At 35.3% G+C, this 21353-nt stretch overlaps 4 protein-coding genes across 11 annotated transcripts; 2 read left to right on the forward strand and 2 right to left on the reverse strand.

Annotated features, from left to right (window-relative positions):
• The first annotated feature begins 1824 nt into the window (after window positions 1-1824).
• Window positions 1825-8444, forward strand: LOC130948755 (homeobox protein HAT3.1-like). 2 transcript variants are annotated; one of them, XM_057877617.1, is made up of 9 exons: window positions 1825-2231; window positions 2770-4619; window positions 5512-5677; window positions 5766-5889; window positions 5971-6083; window positions 6190-6747; window positions 7054-7326; window positions 7460-7549; window positions 7639-8444. In XM_057877617.1, exons 2-9 carry the CDS (start codon window positions 2830-2832, stop codon window positions 7930-7932), a joined length of 3408 nt encoding a protein of 1135 aa, XP_057733600.1. In that variant the 5' UTR covers window positions 1825-2231; window positions 2770-2829; the 3' UTR covers window positions 7933-8444. The 2 variants fall into 2 exon arrangements, with proteins under 2 accessions (XP_057733600.1, XP_057733601.1); XM_057877618.1 differs by having other exon boundaries at window positions 2836-4619.
• Window positions 8445-9846: 1402 nt separating this feature from the next.
• Window positions 9847-13121, forward strand: LOC130947917 (TIP41-like protein). 2 transcript variants are annotated; one of them, XM_057876629.1, is made up of 8 exons: window positions 9847-10042; window positions 10224-10409; window positions 10639-10729; window positions 10914-11024; window positions 11390-11449; window positions 11550-11591; window positions 11776-11910; window positions 12922-13121. In XM_057876629.1, the coding sequence occupies exons 1-8, from the start codon at window positions 9900-9902 to the stop codon at window positions 13024-13026; spliced, it is 873 nt and encodes a 290-aa protein (XP_057732612.1). In that variant the 5' UTR covers window positions 9847-9899; the 3' UTR covers window positions 13027-13121. The 2 variants fall into 2 exon arrangements, with proteins under 2 accessions (XP_057732612.1, XP_057732613.1); XM_057876630.1 differs by having other exon boundaries at window positions 11776-11904.
• Window positions 13122-14277: 1156 nt separating this feature from the next.
• LOC130951090 (zinc finger protein 3-like) lies at window positions 14278-15346 on the reverse strand. Its single transcript, XM_057879701.1, has one exon. It carries the CDS (start codon window positions 15088-15090, stop codon window positions 14479-14481), a length of 612 nt encoding a protein of 203 aa, XP_057735684.1. The 5' UTR covers window positions 15091-15346; the 3' UTR covers window positions 14278-14478.
• Window positions 15347-18853: 3507 nt separating this feature from the next.
• LOC130950848 (protein NONRESPONDING TO OXYLIPINS 2, mitochondrial-like) lies at window positions 18854-20875 on the reverse strand. Of its 6 annotated transcripts, XR_009073753.1 has the most exons (5): window positions 20641-20875; window positions 20427-20545; window positions 20039-20109; window positions 19618-19640; window positions 18854-19115 (listed from the first exon to the last, which is right to left on the reverse strand). XR_009073753.1 is itself a non-coding variant. In XM_057879447.1 (4 exons), the coding sequence occupies exons 1-3, from the start codon at window positions 20781-20783 to the stop codon at window positions 19624-19626; spliced, it is 279 nt and encodes a 92-aa protein (XP_057735430.1). In that variant the 5' UTR covers window positions 20784-20875; the 3' UTR covers window positions 18854-19115; window positions 19618-19623. The 6 variants fall into 6 exon arrangements, 5 of the variants coding, with proteins under 5 accessions (XP_057735430.1, XP_057735429.1, XP_057735427.1 ...); XM_057879447.1 differs by lacking the exon at window positions 20039-20109; XM_057879446.1 differs by lacking the exon at window positions 19618-19640.
• Window positions 20876-21353: the final 478 nt, after the last annotated feature.

Consider the following 21353-nt stretch of genomic DNA (forward strand, 5'->3'; position numbering starts at 1 on the left):
CACCATGCCTGATTCGCCCTTCACGATTCACATATGCTGATATGGAATAGTCAAACATGCACGCTGTCTTTCAATGTTCATCTCCACGAATTTGTTAATTTTTAGGATTTTTTTCCCCTAATGGTGTAATTAGTTTCTACAAAATTAACTAATATCTTGTATTAGAAGTATAATTTTTATCAGACGCGTAATTTAAAAGTGATTATTTATTTACCTTACATTTTACATATACTTACTTGTCTTGGTTTAGAAGATGTAAATTCCAATTTATTTATTTATTTTACTTATCAAACTGTAAATTCTAGTGAATTCCATCGTCTTCTTGTCATGCAACTAGTGAAGTTCAATATTTAAATATTAATTTACACCGTTTACAGGAGGTTAACTCATCGAATTTATTTTGTTCCAAATTATATAATGTCACTATATCCCTATTTAAACATTAGTTAAATGAATTAAGATTTTAACTTTGATGTTTATACTATATAATTGAACCAAATTCTTCTATTTAAACAACAATTCATACAATACAATTATAATAATTTGATAATATTTTTTGATAAAAATTGGTAACTTTAGTTAGTAAAACATGTAATAAATTTTCGAAACTTTAAATATATGCTTAATATAAAAGAACTGATTATAAAAGTCAACATATTAAAGTTGTCTTTAACTATCCAACTTGATCTTTCCATCTTGATTAGTTGAGTTGATATAGGTTAGGCAACAAATATTTATAGAAATTTGATTTATTTTTTGGGTCTAGGAGATTTAATTTATTTGGCCTAATTAGCTAGAGATGATAATGGGGTAAGATGAGGATGGAGAATGTCATGTTCCTGTTTTTGCTTTCAGATTTGCTCCTTATGTTTATCTTTGATCTCTATTATAAAAAAAATATTATTCTCATTTATATTTTTTGCGAGATTTATTTTTTATTTCTCATATAGTCTTAACTGATCATTAATTTTTATATCAAGATTTTATATAAAATTGTTAAACAGCAGATGATAATTTCTTTTAAACTGATACAATGAGAAGATATGATGGTAAGGCAGAATATAAAGTAGTGGACGAAGTAAAGATGCCACAGCGAAGAGGATAATGAACATGATGATAAAATTGCAGAGAAAAAATAGACACACCTTCTAAGAGGAGAAAGAACGTCGTGAATAGGAGAACGACGCTAGAAAAAGTGGCGAAAAAGTGGCTTTTAAGATATTAGATGAAATATGGACGACGATAAAAATTTGTAAATTGAAGAAGGGTTATGCAAATGAGGATTACAAATTTAGGATGTATTTTCTCCATATATATGACGTATGAAATAACTAAATTGAAAAATAAACTATTAAAGACAATTAAATAAATATATGAATTTTGAGAATTAGCAAAAACTGGATAAAAATTTTGTACCCCCGTTTCTGTTTTCACAAAAAAAAAATTTCATAGTCGATCTTTCTTCAAAAAAGTCTCCACAAAAATCCATGTGATTCGGGAAGTTTTGCCATCTTTATAATCACCTAACCAAAACAATGATTTTGTTCATCATTGATTTTTGGGTATTTTCTTCAACGTTTTTTTTGCATGGTTTTCCTCCTTTTTTTTTTGTCTAGATGTGTTTTCTTCATCTGATGAGATAGAAGCGTTTGAGCAAGAAGCATCTTGGGCCATTTCCAAAAATAAAGTGGAGGAAGGAGGCCCATATCCATAAGGTGAATGGACCAGAACCGAGCAAACCAGAAAGCCGAAACCCCGCAATGTTGGGTGAGCGAGTGGGTGGCGCACACATATAGACGCAACTGGAGGGGAGGGAGAGTTTGATTAAATTGAACGGAGAGTGAGAGGAAGGAGGGAAGGAGGGAAGGTGTGAACAGTGAAGTAGCTTACTAGCTTTAGCTATATGCGATGGGAAGGGTGGCCCATGTTTGAAGGACTTTAACCAAACCACCGCTTTTTTCTCTCTTTGCCGCTATCGCTGAGATTCAGATTCACAATTCACAAAACCCACCCTCCCAAAAATAAATAAAATATAAAAATAAAAAATAAAAATTAGAAGAAGACAGAGCTCTCACGAAACAACACACACTTTTCTCTTTCTCTTTCTCCTTCTCCGTCTTCACCGCATAGAAGAATTAGATCAAAGAACCCTTGTTTCTTTGTCCCTATCTTCTTCATTTCTTCCCATTTGCTGCGCCTCCGGACATTACGATGTTCCTCACCGCCACAACGTAAGTTTCCTTCTCTCCTCTCTCTCTCTCTTATTTACTTGCCTTCTCAACGTTTTTCTTTGCCTTCATTCGTCTTCTTTGAGCTCGTTTCGACATTCTTCTTTGTCGTCGAAGACGTGGAAAGGAAACTGGTGGTAATAAAAATGTCTGAAACTTCAAAATGCAGTGCACCTCATTCCTGATGTCGGTGGTTTCAACTTTCAACTCCTACCTTTTTTTCCCTGCCCTAAATATCCCTCGTGCAATTCATTGTTATTATTTTGTATATCTGCTGTAGAGTTAGTTAGAGTTAGACTACAAAATCAAAGCTAGATGCACATGGTTAGATTTGTTCCCTACATTGCTTCTTTGTTGGGTTGCTTATTGTGGTTTAAAATTAAATTCGTGTAATGACTGCATGAGTAAAGATATTTTTGGTCGTGACTTTAAATGTGAATTTTTATTTCAGTAATTGTTGATTCCCACATCTTGTGTTCATGTTAAGTGTTAGACATGCATTATGAAAAGGCTCAAAGAGGATTGATTCTTATCTGTGTAGCTTCCTTTCCTTCCTGATTATGTGGGTGGATGCTGTCGGCGTGGATATTTCCTTGGACCAATGCAGGGCGAACTAGAAGAATTTACAAGCCCCAACGAAAGTGCCTCTAGAAAGATGCAAACACCGGATGCTGGAACAGAACAATGTCATTTGTCAGAGAAAACATCTCAGGTGGGTTCCGAATGTTTAGACAACAAGCAAGGTGTGCCTGGCAATGTGTTAGGCAGTTCTCTTATTGATGACCAAGCTTCTGAGAAAATGACCAAGAGTTCTGAGTGTTTGGACAACAAGCAGAGCATGCCTAGTGATGTGTTAACAAGCTCCATGATTGATGAAAACTCAAACCGTGTGGCCGAGAATCCTGAGCTTTTGGACGACAAGCAAAGCATGCATAGTGATGTGTTAACCGATTCCGTGATTGATGAAAAATCAAACCAAGTTTCTGAAAAAATGACTGATGGTACGCAGTGTTTGGGCAACAAGAAAAACTTGCAAGGTGAAGTGTTAACCAATTGTGTAATTGATGAAAAATCAAATGAGGTCTCTGAAAAATTGATCGAGGGTCCTGAGCATTTGGCCAGCAGGCAAAGCATGCATAGCGATGATGCATTGACCAATTCCGTGATTGATGAAAAATCAAACCAAGTTTCTGATAAAATGTTTGAGTGTCTTGAGCATTTGGCCAACAAGCAAAGCATGCATGGTGCTGTGTTAACCAAATCTGTGATTGATGAAAAGTTAAATCAAGTTTCTGACAAAATGACTGAGAGTCCAGAGTGTTTGGACAACAGGCAAAGCCTGCATGGTGATGTGCTAACCAATTCTGCGATTGATGAAAAAACAAACCAAGTATATGAAAAAATGACTGAGAGTCCTGAGCGTTTGGACAAGAAGCAAGGCATGCATGGCGATGTGTTAATCAATTCTGTGATTCGTGAAAACTCAAACCATGTTTCTCGCAAAATGACCGAGAGTTCTCAGTGTTTGGACAACAAGCAAAGTGTAATTGACGAGGTGTTAACCAGTCATGTGATTGATGAAAAATCGAACCAAGTTTCAGACAAAATGACAGAGAGTTCTCAGTGTTTACACAATACACAAAGCATGCCAAGCAATGTGTTAACCAGCTCTGTTATTGATGAAAACTCAAACCAAGTTTCTGGAAAAATTATTAGGGGTGCTGTTATTGCACTGCCTGCACAGCGCCAGCGTGATTTGAAAAAGAGTTGTCAAACTGCAGAAGGTTCATGCTCTCATCGGAGTACCTCAGAACAAGACCCCTCTCATTTGTCTAATGACAAATCAGAGATCAAATGTCAGCCTTTTTCTCAGAATGGCCAAAATGTGTCCGTGGAAATAAATAATCCTGTAACTGGCTCTCTTGTTGAGAACCAAACGCTATCTGTTCCAACACAAGTGAACACCACCTCTGCAAATGGACTACAGGATCCAGCTCCAGCATCTGTAGATGTGAAAAATACTGGTTTGAAATGTTCAAAAAGAAACTCTACAGCCACAACATCTATGCAGTTGAGCTGCAAGGGTAAAAAAAGCTCAAAATTATTAAAGAAGAAGTATATGCTAAGGTCATTAGGAAGCAGTGATAGAGCTTTGCGATCAAGGACACGCGAAAAACCTAAACCACCTGAGTCAAATAGCAATTTGGTTGATGCTAATAATGATGGCGTGAAGAATAAAAGGGGGAAGAAGAAGAACAAAAAGAGAGACGGGGAAGGAGTTATTGATGAATTTTCTAGAATAAGAGCTCGCTTAAGATATTTATTGAAACGAGTTAGCTATGAGCAGAACTTGATTGATGCTTATTCTAGTGAGGGCTGGAAAGGATACAGGTGCGTTGGTTTTGCAATTACCTTGCTCTTTGTTTAACTTGTAATCTATTTAGCATTTGCCTGATTTATGTTGGATCTTAGCCTCTATTAGGAATGTCATTAAATTGGTTAAATGGTCCAGAGTTTTCTGACCATTGATTCAGTGCCATTTGTAGGATTTCTGAACAACTTGCTTTATACAATGCTCAGTGAATGACATTGTATATTTCTATGCCCTGGAGTAAATAATACAGTATAGCTGTATAGGTGCTACAGTAGTAGGATTTATTATTATTATTATTACAAAAGCTAGAGTGGTAGGATTATTATTGTACTGAATCTTACTCTTAAGAGTGTAAATGATATGGGCTAATACTAGCATTAACAATTTGTAAATTCTTTGTCTCAGCATTTTAAATACAATAGTATCATTTGCTTTTGTTTAATTGTTATTTCCAGCATAAGCTTTCTCTAGATGACGACTTCTATGTTAAATCATTCTTTCTTATCATTATTGTTATTGCTATTACAAAAAGTTTTAAATTTGCCTCATTTGGGGTGCTTTCTAATTTCATTTGTCTCAGTTTAGTTTGTAATATTACATTCACTTCCTTTAATTAATCAGTGTTATACAAAAGCCTCTCTTACATGTGACTTACAGTTATAAAGTGACCTTTGTACCCATATTTTCTATCTCTTTTCTTAAGGGTATTCTTGACATTTTTTAAAAATTATTTTAAACCACCAAAGATGAGGGCAATATAACTAGAAAGGGATTCAAGGTGTCTTTCTTTAGTTTGCCCTTATTATTGTGATTGCATACTAATATAAAAGTTTTATCATGGCCTGTGCTTGTTTTCAATATTGAGGTGCCTTAACTGTGTCTACCTGTTGGTTTGTGATAATTTTGCAGTTTGGAAAAGTTAAAGCCTGAAAAGGAGCTTCAACGGGCTAAGACTGAAATACTTCGACGTAAATTGAAAATGAGGGATCTCTTTCGATATTTGGATTCATTGTGTGCTGAAGGAAGGCTTCCTGAATCTGTGTTTGATTCTGAAGGAGAGATTGACAGTGAGGATGTAGGATTCACATGTCTGATTCCTAAATGAAGTATCCACTTCTGGATTTTGGAGTTGTGATTACTAACTTTCAATTTTATGAGTGCAGATATTCTGTGCAAAATGTAGTTCCAAAGAGTTGAGCACAAACAATGATATAATTCTCTGTGACGGTGCTTGTGAACGTGGATTTCACCAGCTTTGTGTGGATCCTCCTTTGTTAACTGAAAACAGTAATCTCTTGTTTACTGCATTGATTGGTCACTTTGTACTTCCAAGTTGTCTATCATTTATTTATTTGCTGTGGCTTACAGTTCCACCTGGCGATGAGGGTTGGCTATGCCCGGGATGTGATTGCAAAGATGACTGTATTGAACTTGTTAATGACTCCTTAGGAACACGTCTCTCTCTTGAGGATAGCTGGGAGGTTGGGGAAATTTATTTATGTGTATTACTGTATTTTTGTTCAATATTGTGATGACTCTTTTTTTTGGATTTTTACTCTCCTGATTATGTGACTGGTCCTTGTTCAGAGGGTTTTTCCAGAAGCAGCTGCAGTTGATGCATTCAATGTGGATCACAACTCAGGACTTCCTTCTGATGATTCTGATGATGATGATTATGATCCTGATGTTAAAGAAGATGTGGAGGCTGAAGGGGGTGAATCAAGTTCTGATGAATCTGAGTATGCTTCTGCTTCTGAGAAATTGGAGGATTCAGGCCATGAGGATCAGTACATGGGCCTTCCTTCTGAAGATTCTGAGGATGATGATTATAATCCTGATGCTCCAGATCAAGACATGAAAGTTGCAGAGGAAAGTTCGAGCTCTGATTTCACATCTGATTCTGAGGATCTTGCTGCTACAATTAATGATAATATGCCCCCAGGACACGGTGAAGATATCACATCTGCATCATTGGATGGTGCAAAGAAGTTTAAAGGATCCAGCAAAACAAGTAAAGTTGGTAAGAAGCCATCTATAACTGATGAATTGTCATCTTTACTAGAGGCAGATCCTGGCCAAGAGAGTTACACTCCTGTTTCGGGGAAAAGAAATGTGGAAAGGTTGGACTACAAAAAGCTGTATGATGTAAGTTCTGTTTAATGGTACAAGGTTCAAAATAGTATCGTGTCAGTTTGCATGCATGGTTATTTGAATTAGCATATGTGAATCTGATACACAACATGACGGTGACATGTGAATGTTCTTTCATATCAACCTCACTATTTAAATGTGATTCTGATGTTGTGGTACATTTCCTTGACATACACAAACATGCCAGCTTGTATGTATACAAGAGTGGATGCATAGAGTCAAAGTTATTTCTTGTCACATTCTTTAGCCCCCCCTCTCTCTCTCTCTCGCCTAATCTATTCATGTATGCTGCTTCTTTAGGAGACATACAAAAGTGATACTAGTGATGATGATGAAGACTGGAATGCTACTGCTACCCCAACTAGGAAGAAGAATGTCACTGGTAAATTGACTCCAGTGTCACCAAATAGAAAAGCCTCAAATAATTCTACACATACTCTGAGAAGTGACGGTAAAGCTGAAAAAACAAATAACTCAGCTGCTAAATCACTTGAAGGCTCTGGAAAATCAGGTTCCGGGGAGAAAAAACTAAGATCTTCAACATACAACAGACTTGGAGATGTTGCAATTGAGGTAAGGATGAATTACTGTCTAATTTATGTAAAAAGTTCTCTATATTTTCCTAACACAAAGGCATGAGAGGCACACCTTTTTTTCATGCATGTAAAGTCAAAAGCTTTTAAGAGTGACCATTATCCTTTTTCAGAGACTTTACAAATCTTTCAAAGAGAATCAGTATCCAGATCGGACCACAAAAGAAAGCTTGGCACAAGAAACAGGACTCACACTTCAGCAGGTCATATCTTTAACATTGCTCTCATAAAGTGAATGCAATTTAGTTTCTCTTGTGACTTCCTGAATAATTCATTCTTTTCCCTCATTCAGGTAAGTAAATGGTTTGACAACACCAGATGGAGCTTTAGGCATTCATCCCATAAGGAACCCAGGACAGGTGAAAATGCTTTGGCGCAGACCACTGATAACATATCTGAAAATGAGGTGGCACCTGCTGGAGAGAACAGGGACAGTGAATTATTCCCCCAAGATGTCACCGGAGAAAACTCAAAAACCCCAAGCTCTAAAAAGAGGAAGGGTATGTCTGAACCCCTGGCATCTGAGTCTCCTCAGAATGCTGATAAAGCATCAAGTCATAAAATGAAGACAAGGAAAAGAAAATGACACATTGTTGATGACTGAAGCTTAATATCTTTCAAAGCAGCCAAATTAAGGTATCCAACCTGTTGTGCGATTTAAGTCTCTAAGATGATCAACTTTGGATCTTGTGGATTTGAATGTGTGCCATTTGTAATCTTAGAAAAATAGTTTTTTAGATGTCCATCCTAGCAGATTTAGTTTTAGCTTTTCCCCTCATGCGAATTGCAAACACTCAATAGTTGCCCTGTACCCTTTTTAATATTATTTTTTTTAGGATCATTTTCATTTACAGAGACCCCATTCCTTCATTTTTTGAGGGTTGTATGCCAACAAGACAAAACGCCAAAGTAGAAGATGAATATTAGGGGAGATCTTTTTTCTTTAAACATTAGAATTCAATTTTCATCATTCTATTGAGATGTAGGCAATAGTAACAGCTTATAGCAGCTAGTGTTTTATTATACATTACAACTTACAACTTACAAGTTGCACAACATGCAACACTCGTCTTGCTATTTGAGGGTTATATTCTATCATGTTTCTTTTGTGTTTTTTAGGCTATGGAACTGTGATTTGAGCATCAGAATTGAAATGCGATTCCACGATTCCTAAGTATTACACGTCTAGGATCATTATACTGCTGGGAAGAAGCTATTCTATCTGTTCAAAGTCCTTCGTTTGACATAATTTAGGATGCGCTTGTTCATCTTCATCTGAAAAAAATTAAGAAAATTTCCCCGATAAAAGATCATCATTTTGATCGAAAAGTTTTTCTTCACCTATTTCTATAATTATTTAAAATAATATTTTTTAAAGAAAAAGATTGTTTAATGAAAAATTTAGCAGTAAGCTATTTTATATATTTTTACATAATTTAGACATGGAAAAGTATAGGTAGACAAAGAAAATATTAAATAATGTGAACAATAGATATATCGGACTAGGTGTATGAATGGTTATTTTAATATTAAAATTTAGATGGTTAATTTAGAAGTGTAGTGTATTTTTATTTGATTGGTGGTTGTTTATGTTGTTCAAGATGGTCAATGTTTAGCTAGCATTTTCTGATAGACATACATTTGAAATTGAAATGAAAAGATATTTTTCAAGTATGCTGTTTGATTGGATTTAAAAACTGAGGTGATTTTTTCTTTAAAATTGGTTTCATTCATAAATGTTAATGCATTTCTAAAAAAAATTAAGGAGTGCAGCATCTAGCGCTCTTTGAAAATTATTGCTATTAAAAGTAAAATTAAAAAAAAAAAGAAAATAAAGCATCTCTAAATTTTAAATTCCAAATTCAACATCATAAATCTTAAACTTTGAATTGTAATATAAATTATTGATATAAAATATAATAGAGTTAAGCTTTATTTAATTAACAAGGAATGTAATGTTTCTTATTTAATAAAAAATATTTAAGGATGAGCTGATGATAAATATAGAATATTGATATCTATGTAAAATTTAATTTTAAATTATCATCAATATGTTTAGAGAAAAAATTATTGAAAATAACGTATTTGTAATATTCTTTAGAGTTAAGTACTTTTTCCAATCATTACTTTGTGAACAATAGTACATAAAAAAATGGAGGAAGAGGAAAAATTGAACATTGTATTTAATGGTGAGTCGTAGAATGAAAGATAATAAAAAAAGAAAAATCTTCCTAACATGTGCCTAAATAGTTACTAGCATATTTAGGAATAGTTTAAAAGAAAAAGTTTATGGCATATAATTCCCTAAAAAAGTATGCGTTAACATTTCTAAAAAATTTTGGAACATTTTGGTCGACCTTTTAAGCTTTGTTTTTGGATTTTGTTGACCTTTTAAGCTTAAATGAGGCCTCTGATGAAGCTAAATGGGCCGAAAGCCTGATCCATGTCCAATGATTGGATCCGAAACCAGGCTTCGTTTCGGACCCAACTCTCAAATCACTGAGTCAGTGAAATCTGAACTGAACTGAAGCTCGAAACGCAAAGCAGGCGAAGATGGCAGTGGAGATTGACGACAAAGACTTGAAAGCCGCCGGCGCTGAGCTCTTCGCTGATGGCGGCAATCGCGGTGTTCGCATCCATGGATGGCTGATCGAGTCTCGCACACACTCCATTCTCAACTCCGCAGCTATCCAAGAGTTAGTAATTTTTCGTATTCTCAGTTAACCCTAACTTTGCAACTTTTTAGGATGTTTCCACATTTTCATGGCGATGTGAGAAAAATGTGACCCTTTAATTGCGTATATTATTCTTAATTGGATATTTGAGCCTTTGATTCCTTTGCTTTGTTTTGTAATGATGATGGATCATGTGTCGCAGGTGGGAACATAAACTTGATACTAATCATTTACCGGAAATGGTTTTTGGGGAGAACACGTTGATTCTGAAGCACTTGAGCAGTGGCACCAAAATTCATTTTAATGCGTTTGATGCTCTTTGTGGTTGGAAGCAGGAAGCCTTGCCACCAGTTGAAGTTCCTGCAGCGGCTAAGTGGAAGTTTAGAAGGTAATGGATGAAATAATGCACTACCATGTTTTCTACCGTAGCTCAAAAATCAAAATTCCATTGTTATTAGATACATCATGAAACTGCTTAGTATTTGATTGCGGCATTTACTCCTATTGGATTGGATATGAATGTTTTCTTACCACCATGCCATTAACATCGTGATAGCTTTTTTTGCACGAGGTATTTATGTTGTAAGTCTCACATTCTCTTTGGGGAAAATGTGCAGCAAGCCTTCTCAGCAAGTAATACTAGATTATGACTATACTTTTACAACACCTTATTGTGGAAGTTGCACAGTTGAGAATGATAAAGATATGGTATGCATTTATACTTTCTTCTTCTTTATGGACTGAATCTACCAACTTGACTGCATTTCTTTTTCGTTTTGAGTCATTTGTTCAAACAACATGATTTTTGTAATGTGTGATCTAACTGCTTTCAATAATTTATTGATAACTACAGCTACATAGTGATAGAAGATATTCAATTTTTGTATGGCAGAATGCAAAAGAAACTTCTGAGGAAACAAGCAATATCCTTTGGCAAGACTGCAAGGAACAAATTGATTTGGTTGCATTGGCATCCAAAGAGCCTATATTGTTTTATGATGAGGTGAGTAAAAACTACCTTAACTAATCACCTCGCTAGTCTGTATTCAGAACAGTTTTTGTATACGAATTTTTTTATGGGCCTTGGGATTTCTCTTCTGCATTGTTTAAGAAAATTGTGCTCACGTGAAATCAAGAAATAGAAATAGCATGTAGTTGCTGTTGATCTGACTATTTTGACTTGTTAATCACCTAATCTGCATAGAGAGTAAAATAGTTTAGTTAGTCTGCTATATATTTATAATATTCCAAATCCAAAGTGTTAATATATGCTTTATCTGAGTTTTTCATTTGTAGTAATAAATTGCCCACATTCTCTTCTTTTATAGCATTCGCTTTTCATGACAAATAAGTTCTCATCGTGGACAGGTAGTCCTATATGAGGATGAACTTGCTGACAATGGAGTATCACTTCTTACTGTAAAAGTGGTAATAACTTTTCCCCCTTTATTGATGGGGGTTTTCCTTGTTTGTATGAAAATTAAATATGACTGCCAATGACTAGTGGCATCCATTTTTTGTTTTGTAGAGAGTAATGCCAAGTTCTTGGTTTCTTCTCCTGCGATTCTGGGTTAGCAACTCTCTTCGTTTACTACGTTAACAATTTTCTTACCTTGCAATCGTATAACATGCCGAAAATTTCACTAAGGATCATCAGTTCTGTTGACGATCTTGGATCTTCTAGACAGCACATTTACTTGCTTTATAGAGGCTCTTGAAACTCATTTTTTATTGATTGATCTGGTACTTTTCAGCTTAGAGTTGATGGAGTGCTCATTCGACTGAGGGAAACTCGCATGCATTGTGTATTTGGTGGAAGCACAAATCCCATTATACTTCGGGAGACTTGCTGGAGAGAATCTACATTTGAAGCTTTGTCTGCTGTAAGTGTAATGTCCAATATCCATGTGCATCTTGTGTTCCTTACAGTATTTCCAAAAAAATAGTTTCCTTCCATGTGACACTTGAGACAGCATCTGTTTGCGGATTGAGTGCTTGTCTAGTGCTCGCTATGCTGAGATGATCTATGGTACTGATTTTAGGAATTTTTAGAAGCAAATTCCATCATGGATGAATTAGATGCTATTGTAGTTTCTGGATTAGCATTACTGAAGCAATTTCTGTCTCTCTCAATATCTAGAATTCGCATATCAATCTTAAGCAACAGGAATAGTAAAAAGACATTGTCAGAGAAAATAGTTAATTTAGGAGAGATTTGTAGAACACCTTAATTTTTATTTCTAAAATTCTGCTTAATAATTATTTGTTCATTACTTCCTTTCATGTTGTTCGGTTTGATCCAAAAGATAAGAAATGATTATGTATTAGTTGTGCAAAGTTGCAAATAATAGAAGTAGAATTGATGTCAACCAATTATTTCGTCATTTTCTCCTTTATGTGGCAAAACTGCAGGTCCCACCCAAACATAAAACCGTAAAATCACAAAAAATAGGTCCCACCGAAGCATTGTCTTCTTTTCCCGTTTATGTCTCTATACAATTCCTACTCATTTGGACAGATTGAAGAACCATGGGCTCCTTTTCATGCATCTCTACCTAATATTTTCAATTATGTCTGTTTTGTTATTAAACACACAGAAACATCTGAGTTCTCAAATCTCTGTTATTCCTAATTCTTTGCTTTATAATCTGTCTAACCGAAAATTTTGGGAATGTTCAAGTCTGTTGACGTTGACAGCCAGCTAGATGACTGGCGGTAGTGATAAACTCATTGTATTATACTATTATTACTTTAGACTTTGGACTGATAGTTTTTCTTTGTTTTTGTTTTTATTCTTATAGGGCTCTTATTTCTCCTGCAGTTTCTTTGTCTTAGCTGTCATCTACAAGAATGGTTGTAATTTGATGTTTAACGCCTCTCTAATTGATTGGTTCATGCAGAAAGGATACCCTTTTGATGCCGCTACATATAATGATCCAAGCATAATCAGCCAGAGGCTCCCCATCATCATGCATAGGGCTCAAAAGCTTGTTATTTCCTCTTAAGTTATATGGCTGTAAATTCCCTATAATGTAAAAGGGATTATAATCAATTCTTGTTCATATTTTTATTCAAACTTCTGGCATGGCTACTGAAACTATTACTTGCCTCATGAGGTAATATCAAGTCAAGATGCGTACTTATCATGCTTTGTGCTTATAAAATTTATTATAGAATAGAATAATTAAAGATGGCAAAAAGAGAAAATGCTTGGAAGTTGGAACTCAGCATATACTCGCATAATAGTTATTTTAGAACAAGGATTTGCTCAAATGCGTCAATAGTTTGAAAGTACATTTTTGTCTTGGAACACAACCTCGTGAAACATTCTTCTATACAACTTTAGCATTCATTATCATGCAAGAAACATTTCCCTTTCTTGCCTTCCATGTTTCAATCCTCTCATTCAAAAAAAGAAAAAAAAAGAAAAGAAATAAAGAAGAAATTCATCTTGTAGATATCACTAATATTACCAGTTTTACATCTCCATAGAATTTGGTTATTAGATAGTTTTTAAGTTTGTGACATTTTTCATTCCCAGATAGTTTTTTTAGTTGAATTAGGTACACTTAATCTCAATTCTAATATTTCACCAATTTGTCGGTCTGCCTAACAATTAGGAATTGATTCTATTATTTAAGTATGGAGAAGTGTTATCTTTGCTTCGATATTTTTTTTGGGCACCGGTCATTGCTTAATTCGTGCGTTAAAGAAAACATATTTTAAGAATGCATCGGTAAATTCTGAATAGAAATAAGTCAATAACTATCATTTTGTTGTATTGTTATGTTAATCCCGATGTTGACACGCCAATAAATGTTCATGTTTTAGATAATTACTTTTTGGGTCCGAAACCGAAAAGTCAGTATTACAATTTTTACACTTGTATTAATATGATTTAATCTTGATGTTGACACGCCTGCCTAGAAAGCCCTTTTTTTTACGTTTTAATTTTTCAATTGCTTGTAAATCTGGATTCGTCAAATTTCACCTTCAATTAAAACCAACCTTAATACAATTATTAAGAGTTGAAACTTCACGTGTGTTGGTGAAACTTCAACTTGAAAGTACATACATAGCATGTGCTTAAGCCTTGGCCACAACATTTTGTCAGTGAAATACGATGTGATTCTCGAAAGTACAGGAACTAAGAAAAAACCCAAAAAAAAAAAAAAAAAATCAGGTTTCCAAGGTTAGCAAAGCAAAAACTCCTGGATAAGTTAGACACACGCCAAAAAGAGCACTGCACATGAGGATTATTTCAAGCATCATTGAAGTAGAAAATAGTAGGTAGATATATATATATATATATATAACAATATCTATAACATGTTATAGACAGAGGAAAACATCCTTACCCATCACAGTAAGTAGTACCAACCATCATCCAAATCCAAGCTCTTGATTCTTGGAAGGTGAAGGGTCCTACCTGTTATCAATCTTCAAAAACTCCTGTGTCACAGTCTGAGGTCTAAATCAAGCTTGAGTGGTTCCTGCTGCGGCTCCGGTTGTTGTGGAACCAAGCGAAAGCTTCCGGGCCAAACCAGATCAGTTGGCTCCTCAGCCATGAAAGGTGTCCATGCCATTCCAAGCCCTGATGATGCATATGCATCATGAAAGGTTGGTGCCACCATGGCTCCTCCACTTCCACCACCTCTGCATGGCTTTTGCACCAGTGAATGAGGCTGAACACCGAGTGACCGCATCATTGGAGTGCTCATCATGGGAAATCCCATCATGGCCATGGTCCGCTGAGACTGATATCTTCTTGCAGCACCTCTTTCCCTTTTGTGCGCGTTCTGATGACCCCCTAATGCTTGTGAGCTATAGAACTTCCTCATGCAGAAGTTGCATGAGAAAACTTTTGTTGCAGTGACTGGTCTTGTTTGTGATGATGATGAATCAGGGTCCCCTGCTGTTGTGAGTGATTTGCCTCCTAAGCTCAGGTTCAACCACTCTTGAGGATTATTCTCATGATCACTTTCGTCATTGTTCTTTCCTTCATTCATCCCTTCCCCTTGTTGTTCCTTGGCTGTTGTCAAAGTAGCCTCATCTTCCTTGATCATCATCCCCAAATTCTAATACAAGTTGTTGTGAGTGGTGATCAAAGAAAAGTTTAATTATTGAGAAAAGGGGGAAGCTTAAAGAATACCTTTTTGAAGGTGTTAGATCAAAAGTAAGAGAAGAGAAGAAGAAAACTAAAATGAAGAGAGTGGGAAGTGAGATTGGAAAGGTTCTTTTTTTTTTAAACTATAATTTTGTGTCATCCCAATCAGTAACCCCACCTAGTGATGCTTTGTGCTATAGGGAACAATGCTTATGTCATCTTTTCAAAGCTTAGGATTCCCCATTATAATCTTTTTTCTCCTTTTTTTCCTTTTTTCTCCTCACAAAGTACCAACCTTTCTTGGCTATCTTAGGAATAGCCATAGAAATACAAGGTTGACAATACTAAATCTTCCCCATTCATTGTCAAAATCAAATCTCACAAATTTATTTGAATTGCCTGCCATGTGTGCCTATTACCCCCATCTATGTGTATCTATCTATCTTTCTATATATCTGCCATACTTTATTTTGTTTGCTGAGTAGTGAGTAGGGTACAGATATATGATGATGGATTCCAACATGGAGTCTTCATGTTTATCCACATTGGCCACTGTTACAAGAATTTGCATTGGTGTTTTTTTTTTTAAATTATTTCCCACCTTTATATTCCAATTGATAGTGAAAGTAGGTTCTGACTTGTGAGCCTAAGCATATGTAGGGTAGTGTGTGTTTGGCTTTTCATTGCTTTATGATTTGATGTTTTGTTGGGAGGAACTGTACCCAGCTTATTTCCAAAATAATGGTGGCTAAAAAGTTGGAAACAAGATAATGAGGTACTTCCTATTTTAGAATAGTATTTTCTGTCTGGCTATGGGCATCTACGTGGGTGTTTTCTTGTTGGGGCTTCTTGGTGTTCCCTTCCAAACTTATTGTGGCCAATGTGTGAATGCACAGTTGCCAGAAAATGCATCAAAGGACCAACTTGCAACTTGCACTACTTCATTCAGTTTCATTTAATCTAATTCAGTGGTCCTAGATGGAGCCACTTGTACTTTGGCCTAGCCTCATCAAACTCACTCATAACATGGCAAAATTATTCACACCTTCCCTTGTAACTTGAAGTTGGTTCTTCACATCTTTCTTTTCTTTTTTCGTCTAATAGACACTGACATCTCAACAACCAATTAGACCCCAGCTTTGTGGAGTTTACATTGGAGTTTGGAGGTTAAAGTATGCATTTGCATATCACTGAATCCAAGGGAATAGCCTTGGCTGCTGTCTCATGGTCATGGTCTTTTTTGATAACCACAAGAGAGAAAAGCCAGATATTTCAAGTTTTTACTTTTTAAGTTAGGGTGGAAGTGGAAATTTTATTATATGAATTTGATGTATACATATAGATTTACCCCATAGTTATCTCACAAGAGTGAATCCAAGGTAAATTGATCAAACAAGATGGTTTGTCAATGAATGGAGATCCAACAAATCTAACAAGATTAAGGTACAAGTACAGAAGTATTGTATAGAGAAAATGACAAGATAAAATGTGACAGGCTTGATGACAAATGCAGCAACAGAAGAAAATTAAAGAAAGGATAAATGAAAGTAACAAGCAAACAATTGCCTCTTGAAGTGTGGATGGATGAGTCATGGCTCACAATGGGATCAAATTTTGCCAAATTCTCCATAGTTGGTTATGGAAATGCAACCATTAGGCAAGAATCGGGGAATGTTCCTAGTCTGGTTTATACATATTTTTATTTTATTTTATTTTATTTTTAAGGTATAATACACTCTTTAAATGTTATTTAGATTCAACAAAAATTTACTTCGATTGTTAAATGTTTGATGCAGCCAATGAGTTATAACTCAAATGACATAGTCTCTCCATACTCATCTAAGAGGTTGCGGGTTCGAATCTCCCTATCTTTACTAAAAAAAATAATGTCTGATGCAACTTTTTTTGTAGTCAGGAGAGCAAATCGGTTAGAAAGTAGACTAATGATTAGAGATAAAGAAACTTAAAAACATTCTGCGGAGTTAAAAGAGATCCAAATGTGAATATAAGACATCTTACCTAATGGGGCTTTTGTGGTTGTAGTAGTAGTATAATACACTGCTGAATATAGAAATTAACCTTTTTTTTCTAATTACCAAAAAAAAATTAACTTTTTCTACAGTGAACATTTTTTTAAGAAACAAAAATGGTAAATGGCTAAACTAAATAGTTTAATTAATATATGCTAGAGTAATTCTTCGCATACAAGCGATTAAGGCTTGTAAGCCTTACAAGTTCAATTAAAACTAACGCTCAAAACACGCTTCGAACCATTCTTCTTCCTCTTCGTTTTCTCCTTCTTCTTTTCTTTCGTTTCTTGCCTTCTCTTTCTCCTTCTTCTTCTTCTTCTTGCTGCACGTTCTTCTTCCTCTTACTCTTCTTCTTCTCCTTTTCTTTCGTTTCTGCACGTTCTTCTTCATCGTCTTCCTCTTCTTCTTCATTTACGTTCTTTTCTCTCTGTTTTATCTTTTTTTTTTTCGATTTTTCATGGTGAAATCGTTTTTGAAGAAGAAGAAGCAGTAGAAGATGAGGAGGAGAAAGAGAAAGAGTTCTGAATTATGCATAAGATGTATTTTAACGAATTTTGGGTGTATTTCTTTAAATCCTTTGGGTGTATTTTCTGTAATCCTTTGGGTATATTTTCTATAATCGTTTGGGTGAATTCCTGTAACCGTTTGGGTGTATTTTCGTAATTCTTTGGGTGTATTTCTGTAATCATTTTGGGTGTACTTCTGTAATCGTTTGGGTGTATTTCTGAAGTTCCATTATCTTCAAAAGGATTACAGAAATACACCCAAAGAATTACGAAAAATATACCCAAAGTATTTAAGAAATACACCAAAAATTCGTTGCATAATTCAAAACTCTTTTTCTTTCTCCTCATCTTCTGCTGCTTCTTCTTCTTCAAAACGATTTCAAAACTTGATTTCAGAAACCATGAAAATCGAAAAAAAAAAACGAAGAAGAAGAAGAAGAGGAAGAAGAAGAACCGTTCTGAGTGTAGCGCTTTGAAAACAGGAAACATTGAATAACGCATTAAAAGACCTAATAACTTGTAAGACTTTTGTATGTGTAGCACTCCTATAGTAAAAAATTATTTTATATTTATCAACCAATTGAACTTAAGGCTCTGAATGACTGACCATCCACGTAGTGTAAAAAATATATTAAAAATATATTACTACACTAATTTCATGTGTAAAAAGTTCACAAAAATCAGTCCGATGTTTAAAACATTACTTTCAACCAAATAATCCAACGGAGAAACTTGTATTTAGTTTGATTCGGCTTAAACAAACGATATACTTCTTATTACTTCGTTTAACTTTTTGAAGAATTACTCTTAGAAAATTTAAGTTTAAAGAATTACTTTTTAATTGTGCGTAGTTTGAATATGTTAAAAATATGTGTAAAGAATAGTGAAATTTCAATTCGCAAAATTAAAAGTAACTTTATTTTGGTTATCCTAAAATAGGAATTAATTTGAACAGCCAAACTTAAGTGTGGGCGGAAACATTCTCTTAAGCAGTTCATACTCATAGAATTTAAGATCATTTATGATTCAACACTTTTCCTCTATTCTTATTTCTCCGGCACAATTCCACTTTAGTTAGAATTTGGTTAATCCCACTATATGTGTCGCCCCCTTTCAATTCTTGCAAGAAAAATGCATCCCTCCATTTGTGTAAGGAAAAAAAAAAAACTACTATTCCCAAAAACAGAAGTAGAAAACAGCAAACATGTACAACATTTAACCAAAAGCCACAAATAATCAAGGTCTAATCTTTAATGTATTTGCAATTTGAAAAGAAAAAAGAGGTTCTTCTACCCTCTTACTGAATCAGAAATAGTCAAAATTAAGGATAGCAAAACGGATTAGGGTCTCACTTCCTACAAATGTCACTTCCCAGAAAATACTATCCATAATATATTGATCCGCCATATCCTTGAAGGCAGTTATGCAAATCCAATAGCTTTCTCACGTACCTGCAGCAACAATGCAGGTCATAAGAAAATAGAAGTACAGTAGATTACATGTTGTCAGATACAATCTTACAAAGCCATCTCCATAGCACTTGTTTACAAGTTAATATAAATAAAAGAAAAGATTCAGAATTTATATCATCATGCACATGGACATGCATGGCATCATTTACCCCGAAACCATAAAAATACTAGCGATTTCTGGATACTCAACATGGTAGCCACATCTAAAATGTAGATTGGCTTAAGCCAGAACCAGGATGTAACAACTTAAAGAAGTACTTTACTACTTCAACGAAAAGAAGGCAATAATTCCAATCACTATTTACATCAAAGGATAGGTGGTAACTTTATTCGCCACACCATGCCTAGCTGCCTGAAACTTGCAAATTGCCTTCACAGGCAGAATTTCAAGCAGGGAGTAACAAAAACCTCACATCTTTCAGACCAATGGATTGAAGTTGGGTGATAAGTTCAACCAAAACAATTAAAGGGGATTTAGTACCTCAACTCAGGAATCAGGATCACCTGTGAAAGGAATGAAGTTTCCCATTAGTCGTACTAGAAGAACTGATGAAAGGGTTGAACATAAAGCCGTTTCCAGGATGACTTAGGCAGGATTTTATTTTTTAGTTAAAGTAAATTTATACACAGAATAGATCGACAATAGATGGCCAAGTTGTCCCATCACATGACTTCATTGTGAGAAACCTCCATGATTCAGATTGTAAACATAGAAAATCTTATTTGAAACTGATTTCAAGGAATTTAAAAAGACAAATACCAGAAGGATATGTAGGGTATATCTCACTACTTCATTTACTTCCTCTCTAGATGTCATCAACCACTCTCACTTGTATATGGATTTAAGTAAAAACACTTTAAAACTTATAATCTTAGATTAAAGGGGGGGAAAAGGAACCTACTATGCAGCATTCTTCTCTCGCCACTGGATGATCAATGTCCTTTGCGCATCACCCATCTTTTCCATTCCTACCTATAAATTCGAATCTTAATACCTTCTCATTAACCAAGCTAGAGAGAGAGACTTGACACACTTCTACCCAATTCACCTCCGTCAAAACTGGACTAACTAAATTTAAACACTTATCTGAGCTTCTCTAAGGCAATTAATTGGAAAATACACGAAAGAAATAAAAAAAAAAGAGCGTTTTCAAAGAGTGGCATAAAAATGATGATGTTAAAAACGAGGTAAAACATTTTGAATGGGGGTTTTATTTATGTATCCTAGAACCAGCACAAGACTCACAAAGATACTTTACTAGCGATCTTGACAAGAACGACGGAAGGTACCATGGGAGAGCTCGCAATAAGCACGCGCGCTAACAGCAAGGTGCGATGTGAGACACGCCACGGCCATCGTGCTATGAACTGGTAACAGTGATTGCATGCACCCTAATTCCCCCAAGTTCCTGTCCCAAACACACATTCACAAATCACAATATATATATATATATGTATTTATTTCAAAGATTGGAAAAGGAAAATGAAAATTTGAAAGTGGAACCTGGAAGCAGGGATAGAGAAGCGGCGGGAGTGGAGGCGAGGGGCAGCGAGTGGCGGAGGACGGAGGCGGGGAGCGGATGGGCGGAGGGAAGCCCTAGCTGTGGAGATTAGTGAGCGAGAGAGAGATCCAGAACGCCATGCCATTGCTGATTTGCTTCCAATGAAAATCGAAATCTGAGAAATGAAGAACTCAACAACTGAAGCGTGAAGACTGAAGAGGGGTTTGCGAGGGTTTTGGGATGGCACCTGTGGCTGTGGTAGGTTAAGCCGGGCATTCCTTAAACGCAGTCGTTTTACATTTGGGTTGTTAACATTGGGCTTAGCCTTTCCTCTTAATAACATTATTTTTTTGGAATCGGATGCTGGGCTTAGAACCACCCTAATTTGCTTCGGTCCAAAGTCCGTTTGACCGTATATACTAAACAAAAAAAATATTATATACAACCAACTTTTTTTAATGAGAAAGTATAGGGAACTAATGGTCTAAGCGTACAATAAAGGTTTAGAAAGTATTAGAGATATGATCATTAGTGTTACATTATCCTATCAGATTACGCTTTTGGGATGAATGGTTTCATGACGTGGTATTAGAATTCTAGATCTGGAAGGTCAAGAGTTTAAACCTTGGTAAACTCCAAAATCAGCTTTTTATAACATGAGATGTTTATTATCCTAGTATCCGGATGGTTATTCTAGATAGTATGAGTGATGTTC

This window comes from Arachis stenosperma, chromosome 9 (assembly GCF_014773155.1).
Source record: "Arachis stenosperma cultivar V10309 chromosome 9, arast.V10309.gnm1.PFL2, whole genome shotgun sequence".
NCBI classification, from domain to species: Eukaryota; Viridiplantae; Streptophyta; class Magnoliopsida; order Fabales; family Fabaceae; genus Arachis; species Arachis stenosperma.